Raw genomic sequence first — 23526 nt, 5'->3', positions numbered from 1 at the left:
CATGGAAAGTTGTGACGTCCAAACTATTTCTGTATTTGTTATGGCATCACAACAGAGATTTCAGTCAAATTCTAAAGGAAAGTAAAACAAACAACAACAATCGATGCACTTACTGAGGGAAGGCTCTGGTCGTGAAAACAGTAGGTACCACTTGCATGGGGCTTCTGTGTAGTTTCCTAAGAAAAGAAAAATACATTTGTACTGTAAATGACAAGATTCAGAGGAGATCATATCTGTGCCCTGCATCCACAGAAGGCTAAAGGTAGGCTTTAAGAATTCAAAGTATTGTAACAAACCACCACATTGACAATGCAGTATTTGGGCTTTCAAAAGAAGGGTTGCATATGTTATTGGGTCTTAACGCCATTTTTATTGCAGTACAAAGCCAAACAGCAAAATCTGCTTATTGATTCACAAATACCAACAAAGATTTTATTATTTATTTAGTAATCATTTCATGGACAGTCAAAATTTCCAGGCAGTTTGCAATTTACTTGAAGCCTAAGCCCTATGTTTGCATTATGAGCTTAACTACTAAAACAGATATGTCACTACTATGCCATATTCAAAGTTTTCCCAGTACAGTTTGCTGTTTCAACAGCAACACACAACTATGATTTACTTTCTGTGTATTTTTCAACTGAAAACTTTGAGCAATTTTGCAAAAGCAAAAAGATGAAAAAAACCCCAAAACAACAAAAGGGGCAATCTAAAATACATTATATATGCCCATAGTTGGCAATTACAACAGGTAAACATTCTATTTCATGACACTTTTCCTTACTGATTAACAGCTGGTAACATGTAATATTTTATGGAACTATTCATTCAATTTTAGAAGTTCCAGCAAGCTCAGCTCTGTTTTTCACAACAGATTCTCCCTACATGCATTTTTCACTTCTGTGTGCAAGAGGTAGTCAAACAGGGATCATTATTAGGACAATATCTATCAAAGTAAGATCCAACTCCACAACTGAATCTCCTAGCAGTATCTGCAACTGTCTTACCAGCAAAAAGCCCCACATTAATAAATTTCTGAGATGAAGACACAAGTTTTTTTGTTTGTGAAATGACATAAACCATATACAGATCAAAACACTATGGAAAAGGCAGCTCACACGAAAACCTCTACATGCATATAATCTGCAGATAATCTGAGCATGCCACATTTCCACTAACCAAAAAGCAGTCTGTTTTTTCTGAGAAAAGGAAAAGTTGAGCCAAATAGAAGTCCTGCTAAGCATGCATGTAAAAGTCAGGCAAAGACTTTTTTTTTTAAGACTCACTTTAAAAATGGGAAAGTTGTGTTTTCAGGTGAAGGCTTCAGGTGCATAGACAAGTACTGAGAATACCCTGGTCTCTTCTCCCTCAGGGCAGTCAGCTCTGGCAACCCTAATAAGCAGAGGTTATCCTGCAGGGTCACTGACAAAGACAGCCCCAGGCCAGTCAGGCTTCATAAACAGTTACCACACCTTGGCATCCCAAGAGTATATCCCAGCCATTGTGTGATTTTTGCATAGAAGCAGTTCCCTTAAGCATTATATGAAAAACAAACAAACAAAACAAGAAAATAAAAACTCCAAAGCAATAATAAAAATTACTACTAATCCATTACTAAGTCTGGCTTAACACTTACTGCTTCACACCTTTATCGAAAGCCTATGTATCTAATCTGATATTTTTTATTCTAATTCTGTTCTAAAAATGCAATTAAACAATGATATCTGTTGCTGCAAGTTAAAAGTCATTCCCTTTAGATAACAGCCAAACACAACAGCAGTGAGTTTTGCCATCATTAGACTCCTAACCATATTACTTCTATTTTGAGCCTTTTTTGTTTGGTCTCAGTTTAATTTCCTGTCAGACTTACAAGAGATTTCTAATGTTTGGGCTGTAGGATATGCTCTGATTAAAAATAATCTTCCCAATTACTGCCTGGCATGGGTCTGCTGCCACATGCACTCTGCCACTGGCTTCTGAATTTCTGTCAGCAGTAATTGTGTCTGTAGCTTCTAACTGTAAATGAAAACCCAGGGGGCATATTTGGGTTCCAGTTTCCTTTGCCTAGCCATATCTTTTAATTTGCACTGTCTGTCAAAAGGAAATGTTCGTAGGCACTAAAAGGCAATCCTCAGAACATCAGGTTAAAAAAAAAAAAAAAAAAAAAGAGGAATGGAGAAAAGAAATGCAACTGGAATATGATAAACTAGATTTGAAATTTCCGCTAGCACACTCGACAGAGAATCTCATGGCACTGATTAGCCTTAGAAGAGGTAGACTGAAACCATTTACTGAGTATTTCTAGCTGCACCTTTTTTATCATCAACTATAATCAGAATTCTTGAGCATCACCTTATTAGTATCTTTTTGGAATGTGACTGTTTTAATGAATGTTTGACAGAACAGGGTTTATTATAACAATGACAAAAAAAAAAAAATTCTCAGGTTCTATCCCCCAGCTAAACAATACATTGGGCTTACCCATTTCCAGCCTCAGACATGGGTAATGGATAACCTGTCTCCTGGGCTGACTCCTAGACCTACAAAGCATCTTCTCTCCAAGTCTATCTTTTTTTCTTGTTTACTGTGTGAGTTTTAGACCTACATTGTCACCTTGTCTCCATCTTCTCTCTGTCCCAATGAACTGTTGCTCCACAACTTAGTCAACTTATGCTTTTACAGTGCTATGCATAAAAAACACCTTCCATCCATTACTGTGACTGTATGCATGCTTGGCTGATGAGTAAAGTCTTCAGCACCTTCAAGTTTTTGAGAGAAGCCATCAAACTGTCTGCACTTTGCCAGACTACCAAGCCCCTCCTCACATGAGTGTAGCACTACTGCTGTAATTACAAATACCACTAATTGCTGTCAAAATATTTCTTCATTAGAATCACCACAGGTTTTATCATGGCCTAACATAATTTCTGTTGCTTTTTTGGAACACTTCTTACTCCCATTTCATGCTACTACAAACAATAGCAAAATGTGTAACTTCTCCCACAATAACCCTGATGAAACTGCCCAAAAGCATGAGCAGTGTCATTACATGTATTGCATTACTGCACACATTACATGTATTGCATTACTGCACACATTACATGTATTGCATTACTGCACACATTACATGTATTGCATTACTGCACACATTACATGTATTGCATTACTGCACACATTACATGTATTGCATTACTGCACACATTACATGTATTGCATTACTGCACACATTACATGTATTGCATTACTGCACACATTACATGTATTGCATTACTGCACACATCAGTCTTCCAGAAGTCATAGATCAAAAAGGGGAAAAATAACACAAATATCTCTAATACTGGCAGTAATATCAAAGATCCTCTACATGTTGTTTGGTTTGTTTTGTTTGGGGATTTTTTGTGTGTGTGTTTTTATTCTGCTTTTTTGTTGGGTGGCTGGGGTTTGGGATTTTTTTGGTTAGGTGGGTGCATGGGAGGGGATTTTTTGGGGTTTGGTTGGTTGGTGTTGACAGACAATGGAGAGAGATAGGTGCAGTAAAAACAGAATGATGAGAATTATGTTTATAGAATCATCGAATGGTCTGGGTTGGAAGGGACCTCCAAAGGTCATCTAGTCCAACCCCGTCTGCAGTAAGCAGGGGCATCGTCAACCAGATCAGGCTGCCCTGCCAAGCCTCACTTTGAGTATCTCCAGGGATGGGGCCCCAGCCACCTCCCTGGGCTATCTAAAGGCACTCTTGGTAACGTAAGACTGCTACAGCAAACATACAGCCATGGGTTTATCTGTTCCTGATGTAAAAAACACACAGAGGTAAAATCAACTGCCTATGCAAGAAGAACAAAAATAAACTTCATCGGAAAATTATTTAAGATTAATGAAGAAAGTTGCACATCCTGAAAAAAGGAATAAAAATTGGATTACTCAAAAATATTTTCAAAAGCAGTTCCAGAAAGAAAACAAACCTAACCCCACTCAAAAACAAAACAAACCCCAAAAAGCAAAAAGACCCCAACCAACCAACCCCCAACAAACCAATCTTCTACTTTATATTTAGGCTGGTTTAATCATCTAAAGTTCTTGAACAGCTTTTTAAAGGTCCCTTAAAAGAGAATCTTTCCAAACTGGCTGCAAAGACAGCTTACCAAAAAACACATGAGCCTACCACCCTGGCAAACCCAGCTCCCCACTCAGGGCTGGAAGTATAAGAATCCCAGAGGCCAAGTTTGTGTTACTCCCGTCATCAAATCTACTCCTAACAAATAACAGCTTTAGACCTTTTCTTCAGTATTTTTCAGTTTCTCCTCATTCTTCTGCACTAGAGACTGTTCAACCAAAGCTCTTGAGCAGGTAGAACCCTCCCATGAAGTTGAACAAGCTGGATCACATGTCTAATCACACCCACACATTCAAGGTCATTTATGGCAGACACCAGTGAACAAGGCATTCAAAGGAGATGAAGAAAAGAAGCCAAGCCATTAAAAAAAGGTTTAACTGTTATAAACTGCAGCTCTAGAGAAAACCTTCTATCAATTACAGTGGTGAGCTTTCAACACTGAATGCTCTGATACTGGCAAAGCTAAAAAAAAAACACATGGCTTTTTTCTTTAAAAAAGGAAGCAAGAAGATTGTGCTTTCATTTTGCATTTTAAACTAATAGTTCTCTCGTCTACCATAGGTCAAGAAATGAATCATACCTATATAAGCAATGCAGTTGTAAAGAAATTTCAGATGCAGAGAAAAAAAAATAATATTTGCCCATTTTTTTAATGAAAATGTTGACATTCTTTAACCTAAATACCATCTAACGTAAATAATCAGAACAAGGGAAAACAAAGTTACCAAAAGGAAAAAAAAAATTAAGATGGAAGTTCTGTGATTTATGACATGATTATTCTTACAGAAACAGCTCATCTCTGGGCTACATCTATTACCATGACTAGGAAAATGTGACACACTGAGCAATGCAGCACCACGCAGTAGTTATGAGTTCCAACAGAAGAACTGTAGTAGAGGGTACAGCACATTGCACTGACTGAAGCATGTTCTTGGTGTAGAAAGGAAAAAAGAAAAAATAATGTAATTTGGGTAGCCTCTCCAGATTTTCTGATCCATATAAATGATTGACACCATGGAAAACTCAAGCATCCTTTGGCACACTGGATGGAGATGGGGTGGGATGGGTTAACTGACAGTCACCAGTCTTCAGGAAAAAAAAAGGCAAATAGCAAAATAAATCTTCCATGCTTGTAGATTTACTCATGCCAGGTGTAAGGACCACAGCTGACTTTAAAGAAACAAGGGTTTATTTTACATCAAACAGGAGAAGTTTGGGTTTTGGAAAGAACTATGTTGTTCTTTCCAACTGAGTGTAACACGATCGCAAAAGGTAAAGTCATTGTATAGAGAACCACACCGTAGTTCAAACACTCACCTCTGTTCAGAAAATAATCAAGTAGTAAGCATAGCTGCGCCAAGGAAAAACAGCAGATTTTCCCCCACAAGAAACACACCCTATAAAACATTTCTGCCTGTGCTAATCAAGTTGTGATTTTCACAGTAGGAAAAAGCACCAGTAAAACTGATGACCTACAGCCCAGGCAACGTGAGCAAATCTTAGCAGGACCAACTTGTCCTAAACAAAACACCACCCCACCCCCCAACTTTGTAGTTAAAACAAAAACCCAAACTGAACAACCGTACTAAGCATGCTACATCCAAGTAGAAAAGAAGTGGATTTGTAAGCATCACACGTTTTTCTCCACATTTCTGAATGACCAGTTCCACACATATTTCTCTTCAGCTGTAACCTTTCCTAGCCTACTAGGGAAATCACAAACTGCAGGTACCGGTACTTTCTCCATCACTCACAGCATCAGGAGATTCACACCAGTAAGCTGACACATGTGAAATAAGACCACTTATCAATGAAGAGAGAGGTCAAAGGCTTCTAAGGTTGGAGCAGAGACCTGCTGGCTACTGCAAATCTCTCACCAGTGCATTTGAGCCTGACACTTAATATTCAAGCTGAATTGCAAGCTATGTACCCAAGGATAAAGCTCAGTAATAATAAAGATTCACAGCCTGACAGGCTCAGCATACAAATTCTCAGTGCAGAGCTCATTCTGAACGTTTTTTTTTTAAATTGGAAAAGGAATCAAGCTAATTTTTTTTTAATAAACAACAGTACTTCATAGTGAAAAAATGGGATAAGAAAGCAAAACTTTATTTGATATTTCGATATGGGTAAAAACATACACATTACAGTGTAGATAGAATAGCAAGGCAAAGGCTGCAGACACAATCAGATGCAGCAGTACATCAAATAAGGTAAACATTTCATTTTTGAAGGGCCAAAACCTTTGAAACAGAAATCCACTACTTTAAACCAGTGAAGATTTTGCCCAAACTTCAGACCATTCGTGGCATGTATTTAGCCCATCAGCTGTGAAAGCTACAATCACTGGAATGGATCTAAAACCTCAGTACGTATTACCCTAACACTGGACCAACACTAGGTCACCAACACATAGCAACTGCTAAGAGCCTTTCCAAAGCCACAGACTGTATTAATTTTCTGCCCATCATACAGAACAGGTTTCTAGGTGGTATTTATATTTTTTATCTCTCAATCTTGCTCCTCTCTTTTATCCAACATTGCTTAGTTCACAGCAAAATATTAACTGTTTATTTTACGGTGACACTGTGAAGCCATGGTCTATTCATTTTTCCCTTTCACTGCTTATTTTGCATTACAACAACCTGGCAACTTGTTCCTTTTGTTTTGTTTTTGAGGGTTTTTTAATGTAAATATTTATGTATGTACGAGGAAGTTTAAAATTAATGAAATTATAATTAAATGACTAATAGTTTTTACCCTGAAAATATCGTTACTAAACAATACCCCCACTTAGAACGTTTTGCTTCATTTTTTGCTTTGAACACCTACATTTCTATTACTGAATCTACCCCTTTAAAATCACATTGCATCCAGCTCAACTACATCTCACTAAATCACCTTGTTAGTCATACTTTGATTCATTCCATTTCATTGCCTTTCATATTTAAATTATTCCATTTCTTTTTCTACTCCCCATATTACCTTTGAAAATGACACGTCTCACTTCGTGCAAAGATTCTTCATGCTGCAACCTTACGCAACTCCCATTATTAACACTTCAGCCTTTTCCCTGCACGTTTGCACCTTTTCCTAGAGAACTGCCTTTCAAAACAATCCCGAATGCACACATTTAATCCCACCTCTTTGTTTCATTTACATCCCTATACATAAAGCCAGCCAGCACTACAAGAAGCCAAATTATATTTTTTGTGTCATAAGGACAGGGATGCATGCCTGAGCTCCAGCCTGGCAACAGGCATCTACAGCCTACTGCTCTACCTGCCTGGAACTGCCTGACTTCATCCACCTGCCCACGTAGCTAAGGAGCAGAGGGTTTGTTGGACACAAGTTACAAACGATCACAGTACAGCACAATTTGGTTTGTACAATATGCTGTCATAATGAAAATGTAACTATTTTCATTATGGAGAAGGGGTAAGGATGCAGTCTGAATCTCAAATATGATTATTACAGTACAAACTACTCTACATTGTTATTTTCTCTTTGGCTAAAGCTACATTTCTCAGGAGTTTCACTTCTCAAAATAAATACATAACTGAAGCAACAGCTTCTCGACTCCCATAAGAAAAATAGAAATTCTCTTCTCCACTAATTTCTTGCTTTAGCCTATGAAAAGAGGTCATCTCCAAAGCCAAAAAACAGATTAGCAGTTGTCCTTAGGTAGTACAGATAGAAAAGTGCTCTAATGTGAGCTCATGTTGAGGATGAAGTCATTAAAACAATTCTAAAAATGCATGCGTCTCCAAACTGCCCTCCAAGGCTGCTTCAACACAACTATCAGAACAATCATTACTGCCACAACTCATTGGTTTAATGCACTGCCCAGTATCAATAACTTTTAGATGACAGAATCTTCTCATAACTAATTTATCCTCCTCAAACGCTGCTCTGCTGTTCTTTGGTTTCTGGACCTAAGAACAATCAATCCAGTGGCGCTGGGAATATGCACTTGCTTCAGCTACTGACCCTGACCCCCTCCTGTGGGAACAGGGCGGCACAGCCATGGAAGTGACCAGATCAGGGGCTGCTGTCTGCTGGGTACCTGTCACAGCTTCCAGGTGACTCACCAAGCGCCCTACAGTATTCACCAACTCCAATGGTTAAATTATTATCTAATTTACAACACAAAAATTATGCTAACAAGAATTGATACAAAATAGCCATCATGCTGGCTAAAAGCAGCAAATCACAGCCTGTGTCACCAAACCTTCTGTGGAATATCCAAATTTGGCCTGCATGCAGTATAGTGTCTCCACTTTTTATAGGGGTTACAAATGGAGTAAGAAAGAACTATGAGATAACTGCTAGCACCAATAGAATTTTACCAAGTCCAATTAAAAATGGCTCAACTCCTTGGTACTGTAACCGATGACATAAAAGCATCAGATTCTGGTTCCTGTTGGATGAAGGAATGATGGCAATATTTACATTCAGATTTTTTGTGTTTTTTTTTTTTTTTTGATTGGTTGGTTGTTTTTGTTAAATCTTACCTTCCCTTTAAATCTTGTGACATTTTGGAAATTCTTTCAGATTTCTAAATTTTTTTAATTTTAATTTTAAAACAAGATAAAGATCCAGCCTACTAATCCAAAATATAACTATTGTCTTTTTTTCAAAACTACAGCACAATAGTTTGGAGCTTGAAAAATATGTGCAGGAAAGAATGATTCAAATCTGATACCCACAACTTTCAGAGAATTGATAAAAAGTCTTTGTGCTGTCTTTGTCCTATTTGAATATCAAAGCTCTTCTGGGTATCACTTAGATCTACCCATCATAATTCAGCTTCTTGTGAATAATTCAAGATATTATGCTTTAACTTCTATCAGCAATTCCCTTGAAGAGAAGCCATAAGTAAGTGCTTACCATAAGCCATAGCATGAATCCATATAATTAATATTTTGATGTACTTTACCTGTCTTACTGTTTGCTCTTGTGATATTAAGTTGGTAGTAAATAAATAATACACTCAGACAACTTGTTGTCCTACTTTTCAAAGATGCTTCAATTATTATAATTACTTTATTTGATTTATTGTTGCATCTTTACTCAAGTCACTTATTCTCTTAATGTGCTATCAATGTAATTAGCTGTTTCTTTGTTGGAAACATTTTTTAATCAAGCCAGCATTTTTATTGCAGAAGGAATGCACCACTTGTAATTCCCTGGAATCAAAATACACTTTTAATGGTATGACAGCAGCATGCTTCATCTTTGCTCATTTTCCCTGCAACGCTGAAGCAAAGCAGAGATGATGTGCTATTACTCAAGCATAAAAAAAATAGTAATGCTCCACTAACAAGTGTCAGAGGTGAATAAAGGCTTACAAAATGATAGGAAAACAACTAAAATATGCTTTCATTTTTCAAGCAGGAGTTCAGAAGGCCAGTACCCAAGTGATTAGAAGTCAGATATTAAGATTACAAGACTCTGAAATGAAAACAAGCAATACTGAAGAAAAACCAATGTTAGATTTTCTTATTTGCTATTAGAGAAGAGTTTTTAAAAAAAACTACTTCTTGAAGTGAACAAAGATCTTTGGGTAGAAACATGAAGAATTACCATGTTAGCTTGTGTTCTTCAAATGAACCTCATTTCTGTTGACTGCAGCATAGCATACTCAGGTGCTAAAAGTTTTGTATGTCTGCACTCCAGACTCCTAAGGATAACACTTCAGATAAACAGGGGTGGAAACAAGACTGGGGGGGTGGGGGGTGGGGAAAGAAAAAAAAAAAAAGTAGAACTTCTGAAAACTGAGAGAAAATTAACTTGTTTACATCACTTTCCCTCAATCACTGCCATTCATGAAGGGTATCAGCTTTGACTATTAATTAGAGGGCATCTGTTTCTCACACACTGGCAGGCTACCAGTGAACATTAGCAGCATTAACTGTTGGTACAGGTGTGGAACGATTGAAAACTCATTTTGGAACTACTCCCCTACCATACTGATAGAGGAGATAATTTACACAGAACTAGCTGTCTCAAATACAACTTCACTACAAACATAGCAGTGGAAAAGAAAGGGAAAAAAATCCTATTACACAATGCTGACAAACCAGTCACTTCTGCAACACTCAAGGTAAATGTTGTATACGTAAGACTGGTAACTTTGAAATACATTTTCATATACCTTCATCTTATTTTACAAAATTTCTTTTGTATAAGAAGCATGACAGGAAAAAAAAAATCAGGAATTGGTTCGCATCTGTCAAAAGAAATCTGCATGGGCTTCTGCTGAGCATTGGGGGAGCAACACCTGTGGTCCCGGTGTGTCTGGAATTGGAGGGGAGAAAACTGGAAGAACCGAAAACTGAAACTTGGAAAGTTTCGGTGCAGGGTATTAGTGACAGCTTATTCTGAAATCCTCTATTTTTCAAACAATACAGGAGTTTTTAAAATCTAGCTATGTTGGGAGATGTTTCTGAGTCTCAGTTATAACTGCTTAGAGAAATGCTGTTCTATAGAAACAGCATTTAGTTGCACGTTCTAAATCTGCCATATTTATCAGCCCTGTAAAGAAAGGTGTGGCAGCAGCACCCTGCAAACAGCCTGAAGTAATGGAGACAAAATTTTTCAGCAGAATGAGAAACAGTAAGTTAGACAGGATCTCTGTTCCAGAAATCAGTAACACTGATTTCTCTGAGATTAAATTTAGGTATCTCTAATTCATAATCTAAATGTAAGTTCACTACCTGTTCTTAGAAAAAAAAAGGCACCTTGATCTTTCAAAGTATCTTTTACCATCATTCTCACTGAGGCAGATTTCACTCAACAAGTACTTCCAATGCAACAAAAAAATACACCTCTTGTGTAATAAACCACCATGAAAGTAGAACATGGCTGGTAAGAGTAAGATCACCTGACATTACACTGCTAAATAAACTGAAAATAAAACATTTCAATTTGATAAAAATTCTCCATGAAGAAAGCCAAAGGCAAAAATTCAAAGAACTATCTGCAATACTCTTTTACGAATTCTCTCAGACATATTTCAACAAGAAACTCTGGTTTAATAGCTATTAGATACTAGAAATAGCTACAAAATCCAAAGGCTACAGTGAAAATCATTGCTAAAATGACTGTGGGATGGCATCAACAATGCCACCTAGATAGCCTCTGAGGAAAAAAAGAGTAAACTAGAAAGCTATGGACTACGTAGGAGAGGGGTTACATTTTAAAACATATACCTTAAAATGGTCTGGAGAGTAAGTCTTGGGATTTGTCTGATGAAGGTTGTCCTTTTATTTCACGGCAAAGTATCTTGCCAAGTTAGCATGTATGCTGTGGGAATAGTTTGCATAATGACACATGCCCTGCCAAGGAGAAATCTTGGGGATTTTCTGCAGTGGCAGGCAACTTTGCTTGAACACAGTATCTAAATGCCCATTCAATTAGAGTGTTTATCAGTTCTTGTATGATTCTGAACACTTTTTGTGACTTCCAGTTTATTTGTGAAAATGCTCTTTATATAAATTTTACCTTTAATGTTACAGCATTGTTTCAAGTGGAGTTTCTCACTAGGTGTATCAGTTCTTCATCAGTGTCAGCACAGCTCTCCTTAGGGCTCAAATAAGAATAAAGCAAACATTTCCTTACCAGCATGCCAGATGCCAGCCTGATGACAACATAATCGCAATAGAATTCTCTAGTGCCTGAAACCCATGCAAGTACCTTGGTATATCAAGTTTTAAACATTTTATAATACCTATAAACATTCTGAGAGTCTAATGAAGCTAATACTACAACAGTACAACAAGTGAAAGGCGGTGTAAAAAATCAATTTTCTTTCACCTCAGATGATTTATATTTCTTCCTAAACAAATCAATTTCACACTAAGAAACTGGCTAATAAAACCTCAGAATAGCCACACAGTACAAAGTTTTTTCCTCAATCCAGGTAGAGACAACCCTAAACCGGTAGTAAAATAGCACTTTGGGATTACTCTTCCTCTCCAGCATTCAGTAGGTGTCAGAAGAAAGAGCTTCTACTAACAAATTGGGAGAGATAAGGGGATTTCCAAGATTTTGTAGCCAAGAATCAGTATTAGCATTCTGTGGTCTTGGGGAATACATGGCTAAAGCCCAGACATCATCAGACAGGTGAGCAACCTTCTGCTTTAGTGTTGTTCTGAGAACAGAAGTCAAAAACCACTTCTTATAATACAGTTTGCTTTAATATTTCTCAACTTTAAATGGCTTTCTGAACAATATGCTCCTCAAGAACCTTCCACAGTCCATTTGCAACTCCTTGCTGGCTTCCAGTTTCAGTAGAACAAGCTATGAAACCAGTCACAGACTGTATCAAAACTGTTTCACACCTTTTACATGCAGCTTTTATCAACCTTCTAAATAAGGCTTCAAGTAATTTTGACAAACTGTACTGCACCACATTCCCCCTACATCCAAGCCTTGTGTTCAGTATACAAATCACTGCTCACAATATCTGTTTTATAATCAAGATAGCATTTTATATTTCACTCTACTAATACCTTTGTCAACGTTTGTTTGTTTTCCTTCCAGAGATACCCTCAAAAATTCTGCACCAGAATTAAATTCATTTCCCAATCACGGTGTGTGGTTTTGCTGAGAAGTCAGCAAATTTGCAAACAAAAAAGCAAGTCTCAGAATAGTCAAGCCAGATGGTCTGATGGGGAAGCCATCTCTGAAGAACACAGACTTCAACAGAAGCTCTTTGCCAACCAGAGTAAGATATTTCACTGCTTTTTTGTTGATTTAAGGTCTGTGACACTGCAGCTGTCACGATGAAGGGTAGACAGAAAAGGCAGGGTAATGCCTACAAAAATGCACTAAACCATACAAGTTTTATAAAGTATTCACTTGGCATCTGTCTTCTTTAACATGTCTCTGTATTATACAAGCTAATTCTCTCCCTCCTCACTCTTTAGAGAGAGATGAAGTTTAATGTACTGGCTGGTACTTACCAATCAGATTTTGTCAGCTTTTGTACTGAATGGCATCTCCTTCTCCCATTGACTTTCACAGAACTATTCACAGTGTAAATTATTGCTTCATTCTCAGTGGTGACAGCCCCATGTAGTACCTGAGAGCACTGAGCTCAAGAACTATGTGTTGTCAGGCAAATCACCTTGATGACACATAAATCCTCATTAATGTCACAAGGGGCACTTGCACTTCCTGCCTGCCCCCTTTCAGCTGCTGCTAGTACTTACACACACAGACACACTCACACACAGCTGCTGGGGTTCTTCCTGGGGGGCAGGGACAGAAGGGGTGTACTCTTACAGTTCCCCTGTTCCATTTCTCCAGGGAAGCCTTCAGAATGAGCAACCTATGGTGGGATGGTACTGACACCAGTCCAAGCATCACAAGTCAGAGTAAAAGTATCAGGTAACCACTAGCCTGCTCAGCACAAAAGAACAAACAAAAGTAAACAATGAGTATATATTAACCTCTGCAGCACTGGGTAATTTTATAACCGTTACCCAGGTGCAATTGCTGCTTATTCACATATGCTGCTGAGTGGATGCTCCCTGTTACAAAAGAAATTGGATCAGCACCAAAATCAATGGCTCTCCACTTTTAAATGAGAATGGATGGAGCACAGGAAAGAACAGATACTGTTTGCTATTTAATTTCTAATGCTGATAAGGACATGACTTAGAGTGGGTCTGCACCTGATTTAGCTTAACTTTTGTACACAAGTTTCTTGCTTCATGTATCACATTTCATTTGCGCTCAACTTGATGTTCAGCGTTCAGTTTTTATCTTCACTCTACTTATACTAATATTTCATATCATCCTATCAAAAGTAATACAGAGTTTAGAAAAACGGTTCAGAAATGCAAGTTGACCCTCTCAATAGACTGAAGGAGTGTGTACATATATATATATATATATATACACACACACAAAATTGTATCTGCATGGCCTCTAGGCCATTTTGCAGCTCTGACCCACCTAAAAAGTGCTCTGATTTATGAACTATTTGTAGCCTCACAGTTGCAGAGTAAAAAAAATTTTTATATTTTCTCAACCTTCCATAATCTAAGTAGTCCTTTACTCACCTTTCAATGTTTGTTACAGGATAAATTTTCTATCTACAACACTGACCAACAAAAGCCTGCATTCTAATATACAGGTACCATGTGTCTGTATATTAGCCAAAACAAACAAATTAATAAAAACTTTCACTCATTCTCAAATCATCCATCCTGTCCACTGTGCAAGTACAGGGCAAGTACTGGGCAGAGATACAGCTCTGCCCCCTTCAGGTAAAGCCTTAATAGGAACACAAGCTGGCTGGTTCCACCGGATGATGCTAAAAAGATATCCAGAAAACTGAAAATCAAATACCAAGGATGCCCTGTAAAAACTATTTGATTTTCAAGCAAATCTTCCCTCAGACTAACAAGAGATTGTAACACATTATTAAAATGTGCAAGATCATGTCATCTAACTGAAACTGCACTGAATCAAGCCCATCGGAGTGCAGTTTCACTGTTAAAGGAAGCTATATTAGCAACTAATTTGGTCCAGTATGTCACAATTTAGCACAGAACTGAATTATCTGACCCTATACATATTCCATGGACAGAAGGAACATGCGTGTGAGAGCTGGAGGCTGACACAGCTACAAACAAAATTCCCCTCCATCCTGTAGTGAGAAGCCACATTCCATTCAGAAACAGCAACCATACACCGGTTTTTGCAACACACTGAATGCAAGGTATGTGAAGACAACATTTCAAACAAAAAATTCTGAATCACTTTGTTTCTGTATAAACCATCTGAGAGCACACACCACTATATCAGACCTCTTATCTTTAGAAAATAAATCTAGGAAACAGTTGCATTCTTCATTTAAATGTGAGGAACTGAAATAAAATGGCACAGTCACTAAAGAGAAATAGATTTTAAAATTGACTGAAACATTTGAATTTCACATTTACTAGCAAGCTTTTCTCCTGGAAATCTTTAAAGATCAACCAGAATTATTTTGGTGCTAGATTACCCTGTCCCTTCATTTTTCTTCATCAGCTTCAGATTTTATTTATTCTATTTTTTTCCTGACCTACTACTACAGTATTGAAAACATTTTAAACTATCTTAAGAAAAGAATATTTTTTCTAAGTCATTTCATCTTACACAAGAAATCAGTTTAAATAATGTTACAACTCAAGTAAATTTACAGTTCCTGCAACCAACATAGCAGTACTTGTCTTCCATTTTAATTTTAGTTGGGTATATAACAAATTTCACAGATTTTGCTGATGCAGACACTACTCAATGTGAAGAAGTTCCTTACCAGTGACAGCAACAGAGATGAAAATCTGTAAACAATGTTAAGTGAAAACAAAGGATGTTTATTAAAAATGGATGATTTGGGCTGTAAAAAGAATCAACCAGAAGAATCCTTTTAATTATAAAAAAGGGAGGCAGAAAAATTATCACCATCATAACTATACCACATACATACACATGTAATCTAAGCAAAAATTATCTCACCTTTTAAAAAAAAAAGTTATCCGCAAAACTGTGAATAAAGGAAAACTAAGTCAATACAGAAATTACCTGAGAAGATGATACCATTTGAATTACCTACATACCACAGACATATTTGTACAGCAACGCATTTGAACTGTTCTCTATCTCAATGTCTGTTACAGAATCATAAACTCATACCATGATGTAGGTCAGGAGAGACCCCTCTGATCCAAACAACCTGCTCAAAGCCAGTGGTTTAGGGCAGGTTTGCTCATGGCTGTGTCCATGTGTGTATGGAATTGCTCCAAGGATGGAGATACCAAGCCGCTCTGAAACCCTCTTTTGATGTCTCTAATGGCAAAACGTACCTACAGAATGATGCATGGTGTATCCTAAGGACCTGTCTTTTCACCTCACCAAGAATTTCACATAATCTTGTCTGGTTTTATTACTCTGAAATGCTCAGTCATGAATTTAAAAAAAAAAAGAATCTGTTAAATGCATCCAAGTATGTGAACTACATAAAATAACCCAAAGTTCCAAAATATCCCAGGATTAAATAAGCAAACTCTGTATAGCTTTGACATCAAGAATATGCAAAGTATTTACAGGTTATTTAAATTATATAACATCGCAAAACCAATTATAAACAGGAAGCTTTTTGCAGGTAATTCGAGGATTCTGATCCGAGTCTTACCTGACCCTGAGTGAGCTACCAGTTCACCATTGTTTCAGCAGAATAAATGGTGTGATATTTCTAAATTATGAAGTACCATTTTTGCTGAGAGAAATGAAAAGCTAAATTAGGCTTATCTTCCTCTAGAAATTATTCAGGCTATTACTACAAGTGGACTAAATTAGAAATCCCTGTGAGCATGCTCAGTGTTCCACACCTGAAGCAGGCTTGGGGGGTTTGTTTTAGGGTTTTGTTTTAGTTTGGGTTTTTTGTTCATCAAAATTAATTACTTTACTCCAGTGAGGATCCTTACAGAAGTTGTAGTCAGTGCTTTAAAATACTGGTACTTGATGATTTGCCACCCTGGAGATCTGAGGATGACAGTCTTAAGACTGAAAGGAGACATAGAAACCTTCCATGGAATTAAGTGAACGGCTGAAATGTGGGTCACTGAGTCTGCCGAGGTGGCTGGGAGTCATAGGACGTGACAGCTCCAGCAACTGCAAGGTGAGCTGCCATATACTGCAGCTCACAGCTCACACCTGCCTCAGGAGCTTGTGAGAAGTCAGGACTTTGAAATGGATATGGGGATGCAAAACACAAGTAACTCATTTTTATTACTTTCTAGTGAATACCTATGGTAATAAAATTTACCAGCTCTACATCTCCCATACTGCTGATCCCTCACTGAGAGATATAAAAATAAAAGCAGTTTGTTACAAAAAGCTATTTCAGAAGGAAAAAAGGGCATCATCCTATACCAACACCTCTTTGTTACAGAATCCCCTTGAAATCTGAATGATAGTCCAAAGGCATTTTCAACTTCAAACAATAAAAACATCAAGCAATACTTGAGAAGTCCTAGTCACTGCATAATAACTAGTACAAGAATTTAAATGCAAACTATATAAATATGGCTACATTGGTTTGAGGAAAAAGGAGAGGAAACAAAGACACCACCAAGTTGTGACAGTCCAGCATTAAACCACAACACCAACATTAAAACAGATATATTGACTACAGTTTCTGCTTCCTACTGTGGAGATGTAACCCAGCTTACACTGAAACATTCTCAATTTGTACTGTCCACGCTAGGGAAGTTACTAAAAACTAATCCACAGTACCTAACTTGAATATTTTATGAGCTCTGAGAATCCCTTCTCTCAAAGACACTTCATAGGTAAAATTGCATTTATAGTGAAGGACAAAGGACAAACCAAACAAGCTTTCAAAATTAAATTTTAACGCTAACGAAGCAGCTGACTGCTTTCATTTCTGCCATGGATAGGTGTTGTCTGAGAACCTATCTCAGCGTTTTCTCCTCTCGGAAATAACACCTTTATCTCCTGCAGTATTACATTTGTGGGTGAAGTTGTCAATAGCTGCTAGTCTATGAACATTATGAAATATGTTTTGCTCACAGCCCTGTAACTCAGAGAATGATTTTTGATGTGTTCTTAGACAGAAGAGTGTCTTCCTGTTAGTGCTGCATACTATGGACCTGGCCAGGGTAGAGAATCTGACCTATAGATATTTTTTTCTCACTACATAGAAATTGAAAGACACATTCCATAAGATGACATTATAAAATGTAAGGTTTGCAGACAGAAAACTGCCCACAGTTTCTAAACATAAATATGTGAGATTTAATCTGCAAGGAAAAAATAGTCACTGCCAGAATTGATCAAATCAATACTAACAGCTGGAGTACACATCTGAAGTTCCACGCTATTTCACTACAGAAAACACCACACATGCCCAAAGCATATTCTGAAGAGTCTGTAGCCAACTAATGGTAGATTTTTACTGCTAGAAGACATTTTGGCAGAGAGAATTGGACAGCATGTTAAAGCTTGGTAAGTATTGGATATAGATGACAGGTTTCATCTCCTAATAGGTATTCCACTGTACAGTGAAACAAAGTGAAAAGGCCTATGCAAGTGTATGAAATGACCAAACACAGACAGTTAAAGATCTTTTACAAAAGAAACATTTAAAACAAAAATATTAAGAAAGAAAGAACGAGCCTCCTTCCTCCAAAACCCCGAAAAGGAACAACAGTCTGGGAAAAGAGATGAAAAGTCTTTCACTATTAGATAAGCAATTTAAATTCAGGCTAAGTAAGATGCAACTTGAAAATTCAATGAAAGAAAATTGCAACCACTGCTCACATTATCATTCTAGTTTCAACTTACACCATTTTAACTGGCCATGTGGAGATATGATGGTTCTCATGTGGAGAAAAGATGGTCTTAAAATTTCGTAATACAATCAATGTCAAGAGAAAAGGTGAGAAGAAAGGCATATGGCAGAAGCAATATTTTCAATTTCCTTTATTCATCTATGCTAACTTAAAACTAAAATTAGTATTAGGATGATATGGGTCGCTTGATACTGTCTCTTTACTGCCATGTAAGTGACACCAATCTGCAAGCCTGCTACATTTCCAGACGAAGAGTTTTATTTCAAGTAGCGGAATTATTTAACATCTTATGCTTAGAATGTTGCTTATTGCAAGGTAAGATGAATACTGGTATACTGCTGATGTCAGACTGTCTTCCATAAATAGTATTGTTGTTAGCTGCTTGGATGCACAAGTGAATAACAACCGATGTGAAAGCCTCCTGGGGTATGTCTTCAACCTGTAACTGGTCCTGAAAGCGTGCATTGGTAGAGGAGAACACTTGCAGCCCTTTATTGTAGGCTAACTCACCTAATAGCTTCAAGCTGCTTTTCTGTTTGACTGATTTCCTACCTTCTCTCACATTCAGAAAGAAACCATTACCATATTTACTGCCAGGCTAATAAATATCACAACTTTACACATGACAAAAAGACAGACAAGAAAGAAAGACGGATGGAATTTGGAAGGAAGGAATTTGGAAGGAAGGGCAAAAAAGAAAGGAAAAATGGAGGGGGAGGATAGAGGCATAAAACATTATTTACTGACAAATCATATTTTTTCCTTGACTTTAAGTTCTCTTTCCTTCAGAGGAAAAGGATTTCCCAGGCTTACATGAATCAATAAGAAGTACTGGGTTTATAACAATACAAAACCAGACACTGTTTAATTTATTAAGGCACACCGATATTCTTAGAGACACACACACTCCTCTCACCTCCAATGTATTAGGCAATCTGTGAAGCAAACAGAACAAATGGAAATTCAGCACAGTGAATTCAGAATTTCCTTCATGATTCCTTTGAGTAAGAGACTTGAGAGGCCACATATCCAAAGGGACTAAAGTTTAGCATCAGTTCCCATCATGTTACCAATATCTCAGTTTCAATTTGCTATCCTTTTAACACAGAATTTTGTGTCAATAAGTGAGTAAAACAAAAGTGAAACTTTTTTTTTTCCTTAGTTTTACACTCAGTAGACAGCTTCTGTTGTGAGAGGCATATCCTTTCTCTTGTCCTGATTCTCAGAATTTTCTTAGGCTTAAGTAATCAGGAGGAAAAGGGACCTTTCTAATACAGCTCCACGTGAATGCAAGCATTCCCCACCCATGGACCACATACTCCTCCTCCAAGACCTCCGTATAAATTTACAAAGGGGTTACCAGAGAAAGGGCAGGACTTTTTATCTCAAATACTAACATTAAACAGCTATCAACCCAACCATTAGGAACCAGAAAAGCATAAATGACAAAAACGCATCCTTGCAATCCCAGTCATGATGAGAATCAGGTAAGTAACAACAGTAATTTTAGAAACCTTCCATACTTCTTCACCTTACCCATCATTCCAAATTAACCAGAACAAAATGTCTTACAAGACACCCTGCACACCGTAAAGTTAAAAAACATAATTAAAGATCAAGTACATCTTTTGGACAAATCCCATCTCACTGAAAGCAATTATTTATGTCCATTTCTCTCAGATACAGGAGTACTGGACTGAGAGACAGGGCTCTGTGTGTCCGCAGCACACCATCGGTCAGCAGAGACACCATGAGAATGCAAATCTAACTTTGCAATATTCATTTAACATTCATTTACCATGAGATTTCACATTTTAAATAGAGAGGCACTCACAGAATCAGGTAAAGTTTATGGACTGGTATAGTATCATATTCATACCTGTCTAGGATTTTAATATCTCTATCAGGACAAAACTGAAAAGGAGCAACAGGCCATAGACAGAGAACTTACCTCTTCTCAGGATTATCAGCACAATCAATCAAGCCAGTCAGTACACCATGACAGGCAGCAAAGCAGCAAATATTTGTGACAGAGGACACAGCACTCGTTTCAAAGTGATTAGATCTGGCTGCATTACTCACATTAACAGACAACTTTGCTTTGCTGAAAACCATTTGAAAGATCCCACTGGAAAGCATTTCTGATGACAGAAATCATAACAGTGAAATAACCAAAGTAGGGGAACGAACTATTGCTTTTCAATATCATCTTCTAATTTGGAAAGAATAAAAGGAATAACAAATATAAATGCACTTTATCCTATTTTTGTCTTATGATAACATTTTCAACTCTTGGCCTGTCTCATCTGTTACAGGGAATTCCATTAGGAGGGAATAAAGGACGTGCTGCTCTTACCAAACAGGCGCTTTTAATGACAGTTTCCGAAACATGGCCTTTTGTACTTCCGCAGATTGACTATAAAAGCTCACTGTCAACCCACGGTAACATCAGTGTCAGTGCACAAAAGACTGATGGTCTCAATATCAACAATTCTTCTTGGACTATTAACTGCTTATGGTCTGCTCTGGGTTTTGGAGCAACATCATCATAAAAGCAGTAAAACAGCACTTGTTCTTATTTAAGTGGAAGTGTGCAAAATTTGGATGTGACATTAAGGGTACTCTCAAGTTCTGCAGCACTTGTGACTAACAGTTTTGTCTTTTATTCATTTATTATAAATGAGAGCTAAAAATTTGGAGCAATTTCAATGAATACTTTTCTACTCATCTCAAATTTGAGCAAACTAAAATTGCAGTCTAAATAACTGGAGATCAGCTCTGCTCATAAAGTTATTATCTACCAGTTTTTAACACAAACTAAGAAGTATGATCTAAATCACAGCCTGCCCCATGAACCCCTGATGTAAGTAATTTAATTAGAATCATAGAAGAGAACCATGGAATATCTCAAGTTGGGAGGAACCCATAAGGTTAAAGTCCAAGTCCTGCTCCTTGAAGGACTACCTAAAACTACATCAACGACTAAGAGCATCATCCGGATGCTCCTTGAACAGGCTTGGTGCTATGATGTATTGACAAAAGAACAACAGGGGAAAAAAAAGAACAGAATTTCTTTGATATGATGCAAAAAGCCCCATGGTCCCATTGCCCTTATCTGGGGCTCGATACCACCAAAAAATTACTACAGTACTGTTTCACTGTGTTCTTCCAGATGTTGATTGACTAAATAAAATAAACACCAAACCCCTTGACATGCGTCTCCATGCACATACCAGGGCACTTCAGAGAACGGTAGGACAGCCACGGCCAATTGTAATATAGTATATGCATTATATGTACTTGATTTTGGTACAATGTATTTTTACTTTTGGACCAATGGAAAGGCTTTTTGGTAAATACACCCAGCCAAGACATTGGTAGGTGCTTGTTAGCAGCTCAAGAACAAGATTTGTGCCTGCTTTATGAAGAAACAGCCGTACTGTATTTCTCCTGATGGTTTCTTACCCTTACCCATTCTGAAAAGCCAGCCTGTACATCTGCACAGTATAATTGTACCCTGCAGCTATAATATCTTCTCCTGTTTTTTTGGTGTTTGGTTTTTTTTTTTTTTTTGGGGGGGGGAGGGTGGGAGTTTGTGGGGGTTTTGTTTGGGTTTTTTGTTTTGTTTTTGTTTGTTTTTAATCCAAATACAGTCCATCTCTTACAATTGCCATCAAAATGAATACATTTCCATCCTCATTCTGCCAACAGACAATGCAAACTTTCACCTGCTGCTAGCAGCTTTGACAAGCAGCCTACAAAATTGAGATAGTTCTTTGTTTTTTTCCACTTCTCCCATTACAAATCAAGTTTGCTCTTGTGGAACTCTCAAGAAGCAGGTCAACTGCATGTTTATGATCCCAGACAAAACTAGAGACACCAGGAGCAGAGTTGAATGATTCATGAGGCAAAAACATCCATCTATTCCCAAAATAAAGGGAAGAGTCAAATACTGAGGGCCTCTGAATGCTTTAATCAGCTACAGAAGCCTCAAAGGTATTATATTCCACTTCTAAAAAAAAAAAAACAAAAAAACCCCAAACAAATTAAAATCAACCGAACAACCCCCCCCCCAAAAAAATAAAACAGGAAAAACAAAAAAACCCAAAACACACCAGAGAAACTAAATATGCAGAAAATATAAAAGTTAATCTACTCATTCTTCAGTGATAGATTCTCAGGCAACTCTCAGAAAGAAATGCAAGTATGGCTCAAACATGCCTCTATACACATAACCTCGCTCTGCCTTGCAGCCTTACCCAGTATTGCCAGTAAGTAAACTAAATGTCTCAAACTTTGATGAAGCCATTGTGCAAATTGAAACAAAGAGGAAAAAGCCAAGGTGTACAAATATTTACTGGACAAGCTAAGACAAGACCTTACAAAGACAGCAGCAGGTACTTGGAATTTTGCATTGCAAATGCTCTCCAGAAACTACTTTTTTTTTGTATATAGATGAATCTCTGTAGGCTCAGGGTCTAAACTAATACAATGACTGTCAAAAAACACTTTCATAATCCTGCAAGAGACTCCAGAAGTAGCAGCTCAGCATACAAAACAGAAATTCCTTTTCATTTTCATATTATGTATATGCAACATCAGAACAGATACTAGTTTTCTCCACTAGTAGGGTACTCCCTTAGTGGGTACCAACTGCCATCAGCTGTGCATACACAGGTGTGGGCACACACACTATATATATGCAGGCATGTATGTATGCATACATGTCTATATATAGAAAGACCCACAAGTATATTCATAAATGCAGACACTCAGACAGAGCTACCTCTACCTGAAGAACTGTGGCAACAGCTTCATAATAACCTTAATGGCTGAGCAGTCTCTAGAAAACTCTTCAGTATCAAGGCAGGATTTGACACTGCAATGTGCTCTTGTGGCCACAAAGGCCAATGCCAATCTGGGGTGTATTAGGTTAGTAGGTTGAGAGAGGTTCTCCTGCACCTCTACTTTGCCCTGACGAAGCTGCATCTGGAACATTGTGTCCAGTTCTAGGCACCTCAGTTCTTCGAGAAGGACCTC

At 37.6% G+C, this 23526-nt stretch overlaps 1 protein-coding gene across 1 annotated transcript in view; it reads right to left on the bottom strand.

The window, feature by feature from the left end:
* RBFOX1 (RNA binding fox-1 homolog 1) overlaps nt 1-23526 on the bottom strand; it is a 1190001-nt gene that overhangs the window by 677983 nt on the left and 488492 nt on the right. Inside the window, exon 4 of the mRNA XM_054391093.1 lies at nt 114-176. Coding sequence (XP_054247068.1) covers nt 114-176 — 63 coding nt within the window. The remainder of the gene's footprint in view (nt 1-113; nt 177-23526) is intronic.

Source organism: Indicator indicator, chromosome 22 (assembly GCF_027791375.1).
Source record: "Indicator indicator isolate 239-I01 chromosome 22, UM_Iind_1.1, whole genome shotgun sequence".
In the NCBI taxonomy this organism is placed as follows: domain Eukaryota; kingdom Metazoa; phylum Chordata; class Aves; order Piciformes; family Indicatoridae; genus Indicator; species Indicator indicator.
The sequence above is the reverse complement of the archived record's forward strand: the minus strand, read 5'-3'. Positions and strand labels throughout refer to the sequence as shown.